Below are 18,960 nucleotides of genomic sequence, written 5' to 3'. Positions count from 1 at the left end.
ATACAACTGATACCTTTTTCATTGACTAATCAGTGAGATATGCAAATTAACTGCCAACTAAGATGGCAGTTAACCGCCAAAAAAGATGGCGGCTAATTTGCATATTGCAGGCAGGATGGTACAGCGCCATCAGAGAGCGGGTTGGGGGTGTGAGTGCCAGCAGTCGCCCGAGACCTGATCCCGCCAGTAGACCCGGACGCGGGCCGGCGAGGCGGCTGCAGCGTCCGCTCGCACTCACGCCGCCAACCCGCGAGAGCGGGTTGAGGGCATGAGTGCCGGTGGTCGCCCTGGGACCCGATCCGGCCGGCAAACCCGGACGCGAGCCGGCGGGGCGGCTGCGGCGGTCGCCCGGGACCCGATCACGCAGGGCCGGCGGGGTGGCTGCAGTGTCCGCCCACACGCCGCCAACCCGCGAGAGTGGGTTGGGGGCGTGAGTGCCAGTGGTTGCCCGGGACCCAATCCGGCCGGCAAACCGGGACGCGAGCCAGCGGGGCGGCTGTGGCGTCTGCCTGCACTCACGCCCTCAACCCGGGAGAGCGGGTTGGGGGCGTGAGTGTCGGTGGTCGCCCGGGACCTGATCATGCGGGCCGGCAGGGCGACTCGCCCCCAACCCGCTCTCCCGCCCAGCAGGGGACCCTCATTTCCCCCCATCACTGGTTCTTCCCCAAACCCAGGCCTGATGTCAACGCCTGAGGGCTCCCAGTATGTGAGAGGGGGCAGGCTGGGCTGAGGGACACTCCCCCCTCACACACACACCCAGTGCACGAATTTCATGCACCGGGCCCCTAGTCATTACATAAAAGGGTACGGTCTTTTATTTCAATAGTTTTATTCATTTCAAACGCGCCGGATCCGGCCCGCGGGTCGTCGTTTGCCCACGGCTGGCAAGCCCCTCCACATGAATCATGGCACCCGAGTCCCCTCACAGAGATGTAGTGAGCGCAACCAGATGCCATGGGCGGGGCCGCAGCGTGGGCCTGTGGGTGGGCAGTGTGCTCGCTCCTGGCCAGCCGGCCTCACAGACTGGCTCCTGCGCGAACCCATGGGGAGCCTGAGCGGCCCCTGTGATCCCAGCTGCTGCTGCCCTTCTCACCCGGAAGCCCATTGGAGCTGGCAGCGCCTCCACTGCTGCCCACTCCCTGTGTCTCATCGCCGATGCCCACCATGTTCCACGCCACCCCCTAGTGGTCAGCGCATAGCAAGTGGTTGAACTCCTGGTCGAGAGGACAATTTGCATATTACACTTTTATTATATAGGACGTGGAAAGTGCATGATGATATACTGTACCTAGTGTGTGTAGTAGTATGCTGCCATTTGTATAATAAAAGGAGTAAGTATAACATGTAGAAGTGTTTGTATAAATGACTATAACTGGAAGGAGACACAAGAAAGCGTAGTAACACTAATGACTAGGGTGGGAGGGAGCTTTTTTGCTATATACCTTTTGATACCTATTTAATTTTCATTCTTTGTGAATGTACTGCAATTAAAGTACAAAAAAGTAAGAGCAGTTACACAGAAGACAATCTGTAATGTAGTTGTGATAACTGGCTAATTTACCCTGCTTTTAGGGTTTTAACCAAGAAGATTTGGAAGAAGAAAAAAGTGAAACACAGATAAAAGAAGCTGAAGATTCAGATTCTGATGATAACATAAAGAGAGGAAAACAGTAAGTCTTTTATTTAAGAGGAATTTTTTAAAGAGACTATAAAAATGAAGGTAAAGGCTATCAAGCTTCGTTTTTTCTTATTTGGCTTCTGATTCGGTCTAGGCAGGGATCTGCTCCTTTTCCCTTCCTTCTGTTTAATGACAGTGCTGTCCGTGAACTGTTTGCTCTGGTTATTTTTCTTCCATTTGCCCTGTGCTCAGCTGTCGTAATGTGTGGAGTTTTATGGTGCCAGGCTCTTCATTTATAGCTCACCAAATAAGCTCTTACAAAACAATGTGCTTTTAGAAGAAAAGTTGATTTTGGGGTCCTGATGGAAATAATGCTAAAGTCTTAATTGCAAAATATTACTTGATTGTATTTCACATACTTCCGTTAATCTGTTCAGAACAATCTGGTATCTTGAAAAGTGCCAAACAGAATGATTCATTAGCTGCTGTTTACAGTTGTAAAGATAATGCTTTAGCCGAAACCGGTTTGGCTCAGTGGATAGAGCGTCGGCCTGCGGACTGAGGGGTCCCAGGTTCGATTCCAGTCAAGGGCATGTACCTGGGTTGCGGGCACATCCCCAGTGGGAGATGTGCAGGAGGCAGCTGATCGATGTTTCTCTCTCATCGATGTTTCTAGCTCTCTGTCTGTCTCCCTTCCTCTCTGTAAAGAATCAATAAAATATATTTAAAAAAAAAAAAGATAATGCTTTAAAAAATATTTCCCTTTTAATTCCTAGTGACATGCTGAAGGAGCTTGGTAATACCTTTGGAAATTATCATATAACATATAAATCACATCTCATTTATATGACAGTGGCAGAGAGCAAGTCAACTTCCTCTTTGAGCGTAATGATTCAGGGGAAAGCCATAAAGCTTTGAGGCTCTTAGCAAGTCTGTAGATGTCCACCTTTATCACATTACGTTTTGAGCTGTACCACTGAAAAGCAAACGGTTTATTTTATTTTTTTCTACTTATGCTATGGAAGACAAAACACCCAAATGAGTGAACACTGCTGTATCTCCCCCAGAAGTCAGTGCAGCCATAACTGAACCATGGAATTGCAGGCAGTACCCCCTGAACAAGAACTTGGAATTGGAAATGTTCTTTCTCAAGCTGATACATGCAAGTGTTAACATAGTGTATGAAAAGCTTAGTGTGTAACAAGTGGGGTAGTATAGAGGTTGAACATAAAACCCAGGATCACATGCTCTTGTAAAGGCAAGTCATAAGTACTTGTACTTGAAGAGAATTCTCCATTGTATTACAATTAAGAAAATTGGTTCTTAACTGTGATCAAAGGAAATGTGTATTTAAAAGGCAATTTGTATATCACTTGATTTTTGTGTTACTGCTTAGTATGGACTTTCTGTCGGATTTTGAGATGATGTTGCAGCGGAAAAAGAGCATGAGCGGTAAGCGCAGGCGTAATCGTGATGGTGGTACTTTTATTAGTGATGCAGACGATGTGGTGAGCGCCATGATCGTCAAGATGAATGAAGCTGCTGAGGTGAGTTGGCCTCTAGCTTAATCTTTCTCCCACTTAATTGAGTCGATGGTTTTTTGTTTTTTAGCTTAGCCCTTGCTTACACTTAAGATACTTTGTATTTTTGTAATAAAGCATTTATTATTCTAAATTTTAAGCACAGAAAAATTTTTAATTTTTTAGTAACATGTTTAGAAAAAGTGAAAAGGCGAAAGTATTAAGTAAAAATGTGCCTTTTTAGCCTAATGGCTTTGCTAATTTTATGGAGGAATGATTTTCTTTCCAGTTTGGCTGGTTTACCACAAAGTTTAATTTTTCTTCACATATAAAAAGTCATACACTCATGTTTATTATGTTATAAATTCATGTTATTCTTTTGCCTCTGATTAAGAGATTGTATTTAACTCATTGTGCTTTAAAATTCTGCCCTAATTTTTTAAATTATGTTATTATGTTTAAAAACCAGTTCTGATCTTTTGGAGACACTTCCTGAAGTATTTATGCATTCAGTGATATGTGTCTAGGATTTGTTTTGAAATAATTCAAGGTTGAGGGAGAAATAGCTAAAATAAGACTGACCATGTGTGTTTAGTTGTTAAAATGTACATAACAGGAGTATATTATTTGTTTTCTGTTGTGGAATTTGAAATTTTTCATAATTTAAAAAATGCCCAAGTAAATACTGAAACTCTCCTTTAATAACACCCCATTATTATACAAGCCTCCCAGCTGGAAAGTTATTTCTGATAATAAACCAAATTTTCCCTGGTATAATTTTGTACCTTACATGAACTCTGAAAACTTTACAATTATGCCACTATTTTGAATTAAAATTATTTTCTCAATTTGTAATTGTTAAAGCTATTTTAATGGCTGTATGGGTTTGATTGACATGGACAGATACAGAATTTGGGGCTATACACAAAAGTCAGTTTTAACTTAATTTTTCTTTCTTGTAGGAAAAAGTATAGTTTCTCAGGGAAATTGCTGCTTTATTTTAGACTCTAAATTATAATGCTTGAAATTCATTATTAATAATGGCTTTATTTATTATTTTTTAAATCTTTTTCTTCCTGGATAGGAAGACAGGCAGTTGAACAATCAAAAAAAGCCAGCACTGAAAAAATTAACATTATTACCTACTGTGGTTATGCACCTTAAGAAGTAAGTATTGTTTTATTGAAAAAGTTTTTTCCTTTTAGTGGAATGATAGTCAAACTATGTACTGGTGTTCTAGAGATATTAAAGAATGATTGCCTTCTGTCAATTCATAGAGCAATAATGAATAGAATTTCCTAAGTTATGTTACCATCTCACAAATTTCTTTTAAACCTTGATTCCGGATGCAAATGGAACAGATAGCAAACTGATATTAATGAAAGAAAAACATGGAAACCACTAATATTGTTCTTTATAGACAGTTTTCAGTCTGGTAAGTGTACAGCTGTTTCCCAGTGTGAACAGCACGTTATGGGAGAGTGAAGCACATACCTGCAAGGCTGATGTGGCTGTTCTGTCAGGAACCGTGTCGGTGGTACTTCTGGAATAAGGGTCTTTTCTTGATGAGTCGTTGTTAGCAAGGTCTTTCATTGTTTTGCTGAGGAGCCTGAATAATTTTTTAATACATGTTTTTATTGATTTCAGAGAGGAAGAGAAAGGGAGAGAGAGATAGAAACATCAGTGATGAGAGAGAATCATTGATCAGCTGCCTCCTGCACACCCCCCAATGGGAACTGAGCCCGCAACCTGGGCATGTGACTGGAATCAAACCCGGGAACCTTCAGTCCGCAGGCCAACGCTCTGTCCACTGAGCCAAACCAGCCAGGGCGATGCCTGAACAGTTTTGATTTCACCTTGAACCTAGGACTTCCTACTAGAAAATCGCTCCCTCTGATAGTGTCATGGTGTCTGTTAACATACTTGACTCTAGTACAGAAAATGAAATTTAAATGTCAGTAATTCATTGGCATACTTTTCCTGCTGCGCGAATGCTTTCCTCCTGGTGTCTTGCATAATTCTGAGTTTTCTTTCACCCAAAGCAGTTTCAGAATCACTATCCTGACAGATAAAGCATTAATTTTATAGTTGTAATAATTGGAGCTCATTATTCTGACTGTCTGTATCATTTATATTAACATTAACCTGACTTGTGTAATTTGGGTTTGTTTTGTTTTGAACAAATCATCTGCCTGTCAAGTGTGTTTGTGAAAATAGGAACTAAATGTTCTGTTGCTTTGAAGTCTGTGAATAGGGCACAGTAAACATGAGTGCAGGCTGACTCTGTGGGAGTGTTTCTGAAAGCATCACTAAATACGTAAGAAAATCAAAGGAAGCTATAGTAGAACCAACATGTATAGACTTGACTTTTTTGTGTGATTATTATTTCAGGCAGGACCTTAAAGAAACATTTATTGACAGTGGTGTGATGTCTGCCATCAAAGAATGGCTCTCACCTCTCCCAGACAGGAGTTTGCCAGCACTAAAGATTCGAGAGGAGCTGTTGAAGATTCTACAAGAGGTTAGAGCCAGATGATCTGATTGTTCGCGCATCATTAATTATTTAATGTGGTTTGTGTTATTGCAACCTCTATATTTATATTACCTTGTATTTATGTGTTCTCTCTGCCAGAAGAAGGGTTTTATTCAGTATGTTTTTAGGAACATAGCAAAATAAAATGAGCATAAATGAAGGCGGCCCTGATAAACTTCATGTGAATCTGGCATTGAAGGAAAGAGATCCTGGAGGAGCTGTGGTTTCTGTGTAGTGTAGTACAGTAGTGGGCATGTTTTGGGGGTCGGGGAGGGAAACAGAGTGAAAACACCGACTTCAGAGATAAGCCTGCATTAGAATCTTCAGCTGGGCCACTTTGACATGGCTGTGACCCCTGGGGCAAGCAACATAGCTTCTAAGGGGATCCTCGAGAAACCTGTGTGCTAGTTGTTCTTACTCCTCACCACAAGCCTGCAAGGTGGGTGTATTGTCTCCATTTACAGATGAGGAAGTTAAGACTCAGGGAAGTTAAATGACTTGTCCAAGGTCACATTGCACACAGATGGCTGAGCTTGGGTTCAGACTTAGATCTATTTGATTATGGGCCGGTGCTGCATCTTGTATTAAACTGTTAACCTCTGAGTATGCATAGTTCACATTTGCTCACTTTGTTAAGTTTTACTTGGATGCAGCACTAATACTGAACTCTCAACTCTTTTTTTTTTCTTAATATATTTTACTGATTTTTTACAGAGAGGAAGGGAGAGGGAGAGGGATACAGACTTAGAAACATCGATCAGCTGCCTCTTGCACGCCCCCTACTGGGGATGTGCCTGCAACCCAGGTACATGCCCTTGAACAGAATCGAACCTGGGACCCTTCAGTCCGCAGGCCGACGCTCTATCTGCTGAACCAAACCGGTTAGGGCTGAACTCTCAACTCTTGATGTGAACACAAAATACCTTTGTGTTCAGTATCTGTAGATCCTGAAAATGGAGTTTTTTTGTTACTTATCCTATTGTGAATGAGCCAGGTCTCAGAGGCTCTTCTAGAATAGATGGGCAGGACTCCCAGTTCTGCATGATTCATGTTGTGTGCACGTGCTTATGTCCTCAGCTGCCCAGTGTGAGCCAAGAGACCCTGAAGCACAGTGGCATTGGACGAGCAGTGATGTATCTCTACAAACATCCCAAGGAGTCACGGTCCAACAAGGACATGGCAGGGAAGCTCATCAGTATGTACATTTGGTTTTTGTTGTGTTTATGGTTTTGTAAACGGTAACTGTATCTGTACCAATATATATTTAAAAAGAGTCAATATAAGTGGAGTAGAAAAAACGTTTGGTATCTTCTTATAGGTGCCAGATTTTTTACTTTTTCACTGAAAATGCTTCTCAGTATATTTAAGTATATAATTCAGTATTAAGTACAGTAAGTAAAATGATGCATTTTCTAATCATGGACCAAGAGCAAGTCGTGAGAGAGGCACTGGAATGCTGGTCCTGGCATTAGTCATACCTGGTTTCAAATCCTGGATTCACCACCTACCTTACTGCACATCCTTAGGCTCCTGCTTTCAGCTCTAGGCCCTGGTTTTCTCCTCTGTAAAATGGGTGCTTGCTTTGGGTTTTTTGTAAAGATTAAATGAGAGAGTATATACAAAGCCATAGATATTCATACACACATATATACTCCTCAGGAAACGTTAGCCACTGCTGCTGCTGCTGTTACTTTTATAGTGGTCTTCCAAGCCTCCATCTAATCAGTTGCTGTAATGTTTATAAAATCCTTCAGTTTTAAGAATGAAAAGCGAGCATTTTCATCATTCTCCTTGACTCTTGCTGTGCTCCTTATTGGGAAGGAATTTTTAAACTTCCAAACTAGACTGAAAAAGCAACTGCTTCTGAAGATAGTAATTATTTTTAAGAGTATCAGAAGTTTTTAGGGAAATTTAAATTTTTTAATATACCAGAGAACTATTATATCTTTGATCTTTGATAATCTAATTTACTACCTATTAAATAATAAACTTTCGATGCTTTTGTGCAGTCTTTCCCGACCCTTTTTTTGCCCTAGACTGAGAAAAGCAGGATATTCCCAGTGATTGAGTCCTTTACACTAAAAAAATAATACTACTTGTTATCACAGTGATTCTGAATCCAGGCGAAGGGCTGGCAGGTCAGTTTTCAAAGATAGTTAGACCACCTCCTCTGAGACTATTGCTTTCTTATTAGTTTGACAACACTTAATAGTATATTAATTGCAACAATAGTCTACATCATGTTTCAAAATAAAAGCACCTTTGGACTTTTACTAACTAATCAGTGGGCCTGTAGTACTTACTTTTTTTCGTGTTCATCCTAGCAGCTTTCTTAGATTTAATGGGGTAGAGACCCTAAAGCTGCACTGTTAAAATACGATTTTTAAAGATTTAGACCATTTTAACAAGTAACAAGGGAACACTTTTTAGAATGAGAAAGTAGAACAATTTCAAGATTTTCTCTTTTAAAAATATTTTTATTGATTTCAGATAGGAATCATTGGTCGGCTGCCTCCTGCACACCCCACACTGGGGATCAAGCCTTCAACCCACACATGTGCTCTGACTGGGAATTGAACTGTGACCTCCTGGTTCATAGGTCGATGCTCAACCACTGAGCCATGCCTGCCGGGCCAGATTTTCTCATTTTGAATATAGTAAATTAGAAATTAGACTGTCTTTATGAAATGACAATGCAACTTGTTGACTGTTAAAGTGGGTCAGGAATTACTCTCAAACAGCTGGTGACCTTTTTATACTGAATTTTCTGAATCAACTGGAGCTACTTGTAATGTTGGTATTAGGCTGCGTTTATCCTATGAATGGTCCTGAGATAATGGTATCCTTAAGGAAAGAATATTCTAAATACCTAGAATATAGCATAACACTAGAGTGTGACTATTTCAAGACATGGTAGGAGGAATGCAACTCCTTGTACTAAATAATTGTGTTTTCCTGGTTACAGATGAATGGTCTCGGCCTATATTTGGTCTTACCTCAAATTACAAAGGCATGACGAGAGAAGAGAGGGAGCAGAGAGACCTAGAGCAAATGCCTCAGCGACGAAGAATGAGCAGGTATGAGGGAACAGGTATGAGGAAGTGGAGTCGATGTTATTGTTATAGTAACTTGGCGTTTTTGTAAATAAGATCATTAGGAAACCTAAGATGATAGGATTTTGTCTTTCCTCTCAGCTTGATGTATCTGTGTAGCTCACAATACCCTCTTAATTCCTGTGGGACAGTGTGTAAGTGAAGGCCCACACCCTCCCAGACTTCTGGCTTGATCTGGTGGGCTGTGGCCTCTGCCACAGTTCTGGAGGCCGCTTTTTTTGTTCTGGCCACTTGCAGAAAAAACTGTCCTTCTCAGTCCCGTATACAAATTCTTAGGAGAAAAAGATAATATTGGTTCAGTTTGTATCAATAAACTGGATACAGTTGTATCCATGGCAGTCACCATTCACCCATAATGAAACGTGGTGTGCAAGATTAAGAATTATTTTTCGATTGTAAAGGACTTAATTGTGGTCTTCTAAGTTTGATGTTCCACTTTGCTCTTTGTTTCTTACAAAGTTGCTAGAGGCCCAGTGCACGAAATTAGTGCGGGGGATAGGGGTGTCCCTCAGCCCGGCCTGAACCCTCTCCAATCCGGTACCCCTCAGGGGATGTCCAACTGCCTCTCGCAACCCGGGACCACTGGCTACTAACTGCTCGCCTGCCTGATCGCCCCTAACCCCTCTGCCTGATTGCCCCTAACCACCTCTGCCTGCCTGCCTGATAGTCCCTAGCTTCTCCCCTGCTGGCCTGATGGCCCCTAACAGTCTCTGCCTCGCCCTGCACCTGGGACCCAGGATTCCCTCCAGCCAGTTGCAGGCACCTGGGACCCGGTCCGGCTTTGCCCGGGCCACAGCCGCAGGCACCCGGGACCATGGGGCAGGCAGCTTGTCCCTCTCCTGGGCCGCAGGTGCAGCCGCTGGTGCCCAGGACCGCAGGGCGGGCGGCTTGTCCCTCTTCCGGGCCACAGCCTGGCTGGTCCCCATTCCTCTCTCCCCAGTGTTGAGTGTCTGAGCCATGCCGGCATGAGGGCCTGACGACATTTGCATATTAGCTCTTTATTATATAGGATAAGATTTTAACATTCCTAATATTTCATTGGTTACTTTTTTCCCAGCACTGGTGGTCAGACACCCCGAAGAGACCTGGAAAAGGTGCTGACGGGAGAGGAGAAGTAAGAACTTTGTATTTGTTTTATTTCTTTCTTGTTCTGTTTGCTGCTTTGTTTTAAGAAAAATAGCAAATGAAATGATGTATGTTCACATTGACAAGAGATGATTTTTCAGTTTAACATTCATTGAATAGCCACAAAGCATTGTATTGGGTGCTCTGGAGGATATAAGGAAGATTGAGAAATAGTTCATTCAGTAAAGATTTTAGCCCTGGCCGGTGTAGCTTAGTTGGTTCAGTGTTGTCCTATATCCCAAGGGGTGGCAGATTGGATTTCCGGTCAGGACACATACCCAGTTTGTGGGCTCAGTCCCTGGTCAGGATGAGTGCAGGAGGCAGCCGATCAGTGTTTCTTACCTCTGCCTCCCTGCCTCTCTCCCTTCCTCTCTCTGGAATCTGTTTTTTTTTTTTTTAAGGCAGTAGTCTTAAAAGATAATAACATAGATTTTATTGCTGCTTGCTATGTCCTAGACTTCTGCATTAAGCTCTGGAAATACAAAATTGAATTTAAAATAGTCCATGCTCTCAAAAAGTTTTTAGGGGGATTATAGATAAAGGGAGGGCTTAAGAAAGGATGTGGAGTAAGTGTGTGCAAGACCTATTTTAGGGATGGCAGTTGGACTGGAGTGGTTGGGCAGTAGGTGGTGCCTGAGATGCTAGAAGATAAGGTTGGAAGTGTAGATTTGGACCAAATTTTGAACAGCTTTAAATCTACATGAAGACTTTTCACTTCTCTGTGCTTCCATAGAAAGCTTTTGAGCAAGGACATGAAGTCATCAGGTTTGATTTGGATGCTGATGTTGGTGTGTGTAGGACGGGTTGGAGGAGAGGAACTGAAGGCAGTGCATGGTTAAAGAAGGCTGGGGGGAAAGAGAAGGTTGAGAAGGCTTTGCAGGGGCCAAATTGTGAGGAGTAGGTGACTTAGTCGGGGAAGAGCTGGCTAGATTTGAAGACACCAACCAGCATTTTAACCTAAGTAGCTGAGATGATGGTGTTCACTAAAAAGAGAGGAGGAAGCAGGCCCTGGAAGGGAAGCTGAGGAGTCCGTGCAGAAATATGAGTGAGGATGAGGCCAGCTGAGACGGGGTGGGGCGGAGGGTAACCTTGGGAGGGCAGAGAGGCTTGAAACAGGTGTTTATCTGAATGGGATGGGCCCAGACATGGTTGCTACATAAAACATTCTCTTCTCAGGGCCCTCAGACCTGGAGATCCCGGATTCTGTGCCCGCGCGAGGGTGCCAATGCCCTCAAACAAGGACTATGTTGTCAGGCCCAAGTGGAATGTGGAAATGGAGTCATCCAGGGTAAGCAAGCAGGGGAACAGCAAGGTGGATCTCATGCCAATTACTATGTTATCTTTTAGTTCATGTTGAATAACTGCTCTTGAGATTTATCTGATTTCAAGAGAGCTGTTCTCTGCTCTTCTATCCAGCCAGACCACGTGTTGCTAATGAGCTTTACTTCAGACTTAAAGTAACATGATCAAGTCAAGATTTTTCTTATTTATCCCTTTATTTCACCCAAATCTTGGACCTAGTGTTCTGATACGGTCATTTTTTTTTAACTATGAGAATCAGAACTCACCTGCTTCTGCAGTTTCCCCTTCCTTCCTCTCCACTGTTTTAAGTAATTCTGTTGTGAAATATTTAGAGTAGATACTTCCTCTGCCATCACTGTAAATACTGCTCAGTGATCTTCATTGCTTTTCAGTAATCTTTTTTTATTCTCCATTCCAACCGTTCTTTCTAGCCTGGTATTCTTAAAAAGGGCCTAAACCGATTGGAAAAGCATAAGAGGCGGTTTGCCGAACAGAAACGACTCAGCAGAGTGCACCGTGCTGTCAAGTTCAGCATTGAAGGCAACAGGATGCCCCTGTAGGCCTGGCCCTGCCAGAGCGTGTCCAGGAGGTATCCCCAAGGAGGCGTGCTCTGTGCATGTGCTTGAATTGTCAGTAGCTGAAGTGAGGACGTGTGTGTGTGTTTGCTTAGCCAGACAAGCCCAGGCCCACTTTTAGTTTCTGAAGTAATGACCCTAACAGGCACTGAGTGACATTGAGGTCTTCCTGAACACCTGGAAATTGACATGGAAGTGGACTCCTCCTTTACTGGCACCCTGGAGACCCACGGACAGTCCCTTCCCTGGGAAGCATGTTGATCTTGACTGTGCCCGTTTTTATTAAAAGGACTTTGTTAGGGCCTAGGACCATAGTGGTCTGTGTTACAGGCATAGAAACCAGTTAGTAACTTCATGGTGGGAGGGATGTGGCTTCTTTTGCTACTGTCAGTGGCTCAGCAACATGCATTGGAGAACTCATGGCATAAAGCCTGACACTATTTAAGAGATAAATTTGATGACTACATATTTGATACGTGGTTGGAAATAGACTTTGGAACTTTCGTGAAGCCGGTCTCACTGACCTGCTGTGCTCTGAGAGTGACAGAGCGCCTTCACTGCAGTGTATTCTGGACAGTCTGAGTGTGCTGGTGCCTCCTGTGATTTCTCCATGACCCCACCTTGGCAGCTACTTCCATGATTTACACTCACCTTCCTGCCAGTTCACTTTGTTGTGAAGCTAATGTCTAAACTAAGCCTACTTTCTTATTTTTTAGAATAAATAACGGGTAGAAGAACAGTAGTTCAGGGCCATGAACTTCATCTATAACTCCTGCCCGTTTTTTCTTTTATCCATATCGATGCTCCTCGATATCCCTTCACTCCTGCCCGTCTCTGCTCCCCCCCCCCCCCCCACATTCCTGCTTCTTTTTAGCTTAACTTTTCTCACTGCCTCTTCCCTCTTTTTATCCCTGTCTTTCCTATTTTCTCTTCCCCAACACAGGCCTTGGTGAGAGTGGAGAATTACAGTGTGGCAAAGGGAATGTCTTAAGCGATCTGTGTGACCTCCTCCTTTGGAAGCCTGCCTTTCGTCCTGGGGGGGATGCGCCCGTCTGCTGTTGTTGATGGTTCTGGTCCCGCCTTCCTTCCCTGTGGCTGAGGAGGTGGTGGGAGGAGGTGACCCAGCCTCTGCTAGAGCAGACAGGTGGCCAGCATGAGGAGAGGGAACTTCTAGTGCAGTTCCTTTCCTTCATCCTCAACACTCCCAAGGTCATAAGGTGCCGGCATTTATCTAGGCCTGAGTCTGGCTTTTGGAGCTCTTGAAAAAATACATGTTTGGGGGCTGGTGGCCTCATTTTACTTTCCAGTTCATTGTCCTTAAGCCATGTGACTGTCTCCCTGCTCAGGAGGGGTTCCTGCATGTTCACTCGGGCCTCACATTGCACCACCACTAATGAACATGGCCCCCGAAGACAAGTGGAGTGAGGCAGTGGCTGTCAGATGCAAGTGTTTGTTTATACAGGGTGTTTATACAGGGGTTTAAGCAAAAGTAGGCTTACAGTTGTTCGAATGGAAGATAATACAATAATGGGTAAATGATAATACAAAAATAAAGTCTATTTTGTGTACTCACAACTGTAAGCCTACTTTTACCCACTCCTGTATGTCATTTTTATTTTTGAAGTTATATAAATAAACATTAAACACTACAGAATAACCCTGTTTCCAAAGTCCTGCCCTTCCTCTAAGTCACCGTTGATAATAGTTTGGTGTGTTAAATATATCTCCCATAATGCTTCAAGCTTAGTTTTTTCTTGTAATAATTGTAGAAAATACGTAGATGTAGTGCAGAGAAAAAGCACACTATTCAAAAGCACTTCGTTATATTTTTTGCCTTTTTTCTATTGCTATTTTAATTGAAATTATGCTATATGTAATTTTGATCACTCTCCTTAAATCACCTTATAGATTTATCATTTATAATGGCTGCATAGTAGTGTATCATGTGAAAATGTAATTTGCTTATTCACTTCTATAGTTTTCTGATTTTTCCTCCTAAATAATGCAGTTTATGCCATGTAGTGCTTTTAAATAACATTAAAATGACAAAAGCAATACATGCTTTTATGTAAACTTTTAAAACGAGAAAGCACAGAGAAAATTAATGTCACTCGTAAATCCACCGCACCTTAACATTAACATTTTGAGTTACTTGTTTTTGGTCTTTTCTAAATGCATACATAAACATGATTGCTGGTTTTGGGTTTTTGAACTCTTAAGCAAAATCTTCATCATATTGTATTCCTTGTTGGGTTTTGTCTTTGACTTAGCATGGTAAAAATTCTTTTTAGTGACATTGTGTCAGAATATAGTTGTACCATAATTTTTTTAAGCAAACCCATCTTGCTAATCTTTTAGGCTACTTTTGGTTTTTCACTGGTAAAACTGTGATAAAAGTGTTCACCAGTGAATTGCACTTTTACCGTCCTAAGGCAGTGGTGTAGAGTTGATGAATCAGAGACTAGCTTGTTGAAATTAGTGTGTTAGTCACAGTGCTCTGTGTGAGTTCAGGCTTGGGGTAAGGGCAGCTGGCAGCCACCAGCCTCCCAAGCTGTAGCTAGGAGGAGCTCAGCATGGCATGGGTATGTGCATTTCAGTCGCTGGGATGGGGGCTCAGACTGTCGAGGAGATCTGGGAGTGAGCAAGGAGAAATCCAGGCTGGTGTGGAGAGCTGCTGGCAGTTGGGTAGTTGGCAGAGATCTGAGCAGCTAAGACTTCCAGTGTGGACTCACTGCAAGTATATAAATCAGGTTACATTGTCTGAAAGGGAGTCAGATACTTGGGCCTCTTAAGGAAATCTGAAGACAAAACCCCAAGGTCACATGGCTGATGTTCAAAAGTCCCCTCTCTTCATCCCTCCATCTCTTCCCCCAAGTGGGTATTCAGTAGAGAGATGGTAGCTCAGCTCTTTCTCGTCTGATAGTGAATGTGTATGCTGACTCAGTATTGGTGCCACATATTCAGATTGATAGGAAGTAATATTTAGAATTGGGATATTCCTAGAAAATCTAGGGTTGATGATCAGCATGATTCTTATTCAGGGATGTTCAAACTCTTGTAGAGTTTCTTGCTTTGTGCTTGAGTGTGGATTTTGAGTCCAGAGGTAGGATGGTGACTGGGGAGGCTCCCCGCTCAGGAGCTTCCCACACCAGCACTGACCCTGGAGCGCCTCCCAGGCCCTGCCTTCCTTTAGCAGCTTTGCCTTGAGCTTCACGGGTGACTTTCTTGTAAGCATGGGCAGGAGGGGCGGAATTAGGAAAACCCACCTCTCTCTAACCATTCGGATTCTTAGAGGTTGGAATTGTTAGCAGTCCTAGAGTCAGCAAGAAGAGTTCACCCCGATCTTCGGTCTTCGACACAAATGGCAGACCTTTTTAGCACTTCTAAAAGGTGTCGATTTCTTAGAGACCACATCTTTTTAAAACATACAATATAAAAGTAATAACCAAACCTTTAGACATAAAGGACAAGCAGGAAGAGATATAAGAAATAAGAAACCCCTTGGATTGACTTACTTTTCTTTTTGTGTCAGATATACTTGTTAAACCTAAATCTACTTGATTGCAAGCAGCAGTAGTCATCGTCATGGTGACGTTTGGAGCACTGACTCAGTGCCAGCTCTGTCCTCTGGCTGACGGTATTTTCTCATTTACGTCTCCCAGCAGTCCTGAGAGCAGTGCCGACCCGGGGCGTGACCTGCCCAGGGTCACAGAACCTGCCGAGCAGAGCAGGGGTCCCCCAGGTGTGGAGCCAGAGCTCCACTTCACGGGTTTGCCGTGCTGACCCTCTGGCCCAGCCATCATACTCACAGCTTTCTCTCCGGTGACTCTCCTTTTCCTAGCTCTGTGTGAAGGTGCATCTGTCAAGTGATAACTCCACTTTAGTTTTTGAAAGGGAAAAGCATACAGGCAAAATGTAATCTGATGGAATTGGGGATTATAGTTTCTATTTCTCCTCCTTTCGTGCATCGAGATTTCCATGGACTGAGACAAAATTTACCCATAAGGCACAGACAGAATGACTCTGCACGGAGGGTGTCTTGTGTTTTCTAACATTCTGGGACCCTTGCTCTCCTGCTCCGGAAGTCACCACAGCATGTCTGGTCATTCCCGAGCTAGGAGCTCTCCTGACTGCTGACTTTCTGATGAACGAAGATGGAAGCTAATCTAGGGGCATGTGTTTCAGTGATGGCTCTTGAATTTCCCTCCCACTTTCAGTTTCAGGGGACCTCCAAGAAGGGCATCAGTCGGCTGGATAAGCAGATGAGGAAGTTCACAGACATCAGGAAAAAAAGCAGATCTGCACACGCGGTCAAAATCAGCATCGAGGGTAACAAAATGCCTTTGTGACCTTCTTGGCTCCCCATCCTGCGCTAGGAAATGCGCAATGGACTCTGTGGAGAAAGACGATATTTTAAATTTTTTTAGTGTATCTGTAAATGGTTCAGCTTGTATCAAATATTGTCCTAGCACTTGCATTTCTCTCCGTGTACTTAAAACCATTGGTGTGGGCTTTGTACAGAGGAATACTAGTCCCACTTCTAGAGACTTCACAATAAAATCCAGTCTGGTTTTGGGAGGCTGTCTCTTCATTGTCTTAGAGGTTCACTAGTGGGGGTGAAAATTGGTTCTTGGTGAGTGAAAGAATCTTAGCCATGACAGTGGTTTGTGATCTTTCGAAGTTCAGCCCTGCCTACTGTCATATCACAGGGCACGTGCCTGGTCTCTGTCCTGGGTTCCTAACCAGGAGCTTCAGAAGCCTTTGGGTTTCCTGGCTGATGGGAATGTCTTTGTGATTCTAATGAGGTGACTTGTGGTGAGCCCCGCTGTGGCTTTAGGATGAGTCAAGTCACCAGGAGGACCTCAGAGCTCTGTTGTGGAGGGTTGGGACTTCGGGCAGGCCTGACCTGCAAGGTGCTGAATTCTGAGTAGCTGTTCAGTTGCGTCAGTTGATCTTGACCATCGTGCCTAAATGGTGAGGCCCCAGGCACCAAAGCGCAGCGGAGCTTTCTGATTGGTGAGCATACTGATGTGCCGAGATGGTGATGTGCCTTGATCCCACCAAGAAAGGGTGTGGAAGCTGTTTTCCTCCCAGACCTCACCCTCTGTGTGTCGGCATTTGTCTGGTCTTCCTAACTTGAATCCTTTATAATAAAACTATAAAGACAGTGCTTTTCTGATTTCTGTGAGTCATTTTAGTGAATTCTTGAACCTGAGGGCATCATGGGAACCCTCAGACTTGTAAGCAGTCAGCCAGAGGGGACGGGCTCCACCGGCATCTGGAATGAACAGGCTTGTGGGGACTGGACCCTTAAACCTGGGAAGTCGGGTGCTAATTCCAGGTTGTTGGTGTCAGAACTGCAGTATCCTAGTTGCAGTTAAAACAACCTGCCGGCAAAATTTTGTTTCTTAGTATCTTGTCGGAAATTTTCAATCTTTTGATTTTTAAAAATATATATTTATTGATTTCAGAGAGGGAGAGAGAGAAACATCAATGATCGGCTGCCTTCTATACGCCCACTGGGGATCAGCCCGCAACCTGGGCATGTGTCCTGACCAGGAATCGAACCTCGACCTCCTGGTTCATAGGTCAATGCTCAACCACTGAGCCACGCTGGCCGGGCTGCATTCTGGCTGTAAGTCCCAGGCAAATGTAAAACATCTGAAAAGATTCATGGAAAGAACTCTGATTTATTAAGTCTTGTCTATATGTTATGGGTGTTTGTCCGTTGATTGTTGTTTTATCTGTCTTTGTTGCTTATTGTTCATCTATTAAGCATGCCTTTAATTTAATTTAATTTAATTTAATTTAATTTAATTTAATTTAATTTAATAAGAAAAGAAACCTAGGTGGCCAAGCCATTTACTGAATTTCCCCAGAGCAAACATGATTTGGGGTGGGGAGACACGTGGCCGATGGTACATGTCCTAGGAGACAGAGGTAGAGATAACTAAAAAGGCCCCAGCCCATGAATTCCTAGTCTTTGGTGATCTTGTAAAATGGACGCCCACTCCCAAGAGTGCCATTAAAAGTCTCATTTTCACCATGTTTTTATTTCCCGGTCCGTCATTTGAAATTTGGGTAGATGAGACATTTCTCAGAATTTAGGGATCTGTCTGGGATTTCTGTACCTGTGAAGAGAAAAGACTAGCTTAAGAGAAGGCGCGCCCCTGCCCAATTTTGGGTGGCCTCTTAAATCTGAGCCCCATCTCTATAGATGCTATAGAATAACCCAAGACAAGTTAAATTATCTCTGTTACAGAATTTGCCAAAGAAAATGCCTTGTATAATAATAATTGGCTTCAAAACCTCAAAATTGTTAAAACATAAATAGATGTAGCTACAGTGAAGGATTTGTGGTGGAACTTTTCAGTGATGATTATAGGTATATTGGCATTGGGGGTCCAGTCACTCGGGGGAGACTGGTTGCGCTCTTTTTTGGAGGGGGGGCAGCAGCAAGGGTTAGATGTTATCTCTAAGGAAAAATGTGGCAGTTTTAAAATTCAAAGGGCCTGGAGGCCTGCTTCCCTCCTTCCCCTCTAAACATTCTATTTCCAAAGCCTTTGGTAACTTTAGACCTTGGAGTTTGCTGAATTACATAATAAAAATTATTAAATATCAAGTATTTTGAAATAACAGAATACTGAAATATTAATCTGAGTTTGCCTCATGAAAAATCTAAAGGATAGATTTGAATCAATTAAATATGTCTTATATTTTATTTGAACTATAGCCTTAAAAATGTGAAGATATTACTAATCTGAGAAATTCTAAGGATTTCTCTTGCCACCTAAAATTTAAGGCTTCTAAGAGTTTAAAGTTCAAATTAAGTTAGGAGAAATTATGTGGTTGTGATAATAAAATGCATAAAGTTTAGAAATACATTTTTAAGAAAAATAATTCTTGCATTTTCTTTGGAGAAAGTAGTAGTTCAAAATAGATTGTAGTCCTTATGTGTACTATGTGTGGTAAAATTTCAACCTAGGATATAATATTTTATATGGTCTGATTAAAAAAGACGATTCTATAGTCTCAACCAAATTTTTTTTTTAAGAAAAGAAACAGATTTCTTTATTTCTGAAAAACAAAAATATGAAAAATAAGCAATACTTTCAACAATAAAATTATAAAAACTATAAATATTTTCAGTTTATTCAGTCCCATAATTTTAGTT

At 42.7% G+C, this 18,960-nt stretch overlaps 1 protein-coding gene across 9 annotated transcripts in view; it reads left to right on the top strand.

The window, feature by feature from the left end:
- Positions 1–16,364, top strand: part of IWS1 (interacts with SUPT6H, CTD assembly factor 1) — a 45,640-nt gene extending 29,276 nt beyond the window's left edge. For 4 of the 9 annotated variants that reach the window (XM_059704785.1, XM_059704783.1, XM_059704788.1 and 1 more), the window contains exons 6-14: positions 1,573–1,670; positions 3,015–3,165; positions 4,223–4,305; positions 5,530–5,659; positions 6,749–6,866; positions 8,637–8,748; positions 9,842–9,898; positions 11,086–11,197; positions 16,004–16,364. In XM_059704785.1, coding sequence (XP_059560768.1) covers positions 1,573–1,670; positions 3,015–3,165; positions 4,223–4,305; positions 5,530–5,659; positions 6,749–6,866; positions 8,637–8,748; positions 9,842–9,898; positions 11,086–11,197; positions 16,004–16,135 — 993 coding nt within the window. In that variant the 3' untranslated portion in view covers positions 16,136–16,364. Of the gene's footprint in view, positions 1–1,572; positions 1,671–3,014; positions 3,166–4,222; positions 4,306–5,529; positions 5,660–6,748; positions 6,867–8,636; positions 8,763–9,841; positions 9,899–11,085; positions 11,198–11,642; positions 11,854–16,003 lie in introns of those variants that run through there. The other 5 variants (XR_009453869.1, XM_059704784.1, XM_059704790.1 and 2 more) reach the window with 5 other exon arrangements.
- The last annotated feature ends 2,596 nt before the right edge of the window (positions 16,365–18,960 follow it).

Source organism: Myotis daubentonii, chromosome 7 (genome assembly GCF_963259705.1).
Source record: "Myotis daubentonii chromosome 7, mMyoDau2.1, whole genome shotgun sequence".
In the NCBI taxonomy this organism is placed as follows: Eukaryota; Metazoa; Chordata; class Mammalia; order Chiroptera; family Vespertilionidae; genus Myotis; species Myotis daubentonii.
Note: the sequence above shows the minus strand (reverse complement) of the source record. Positions and strands in the feature narration are given on the sequence as shown.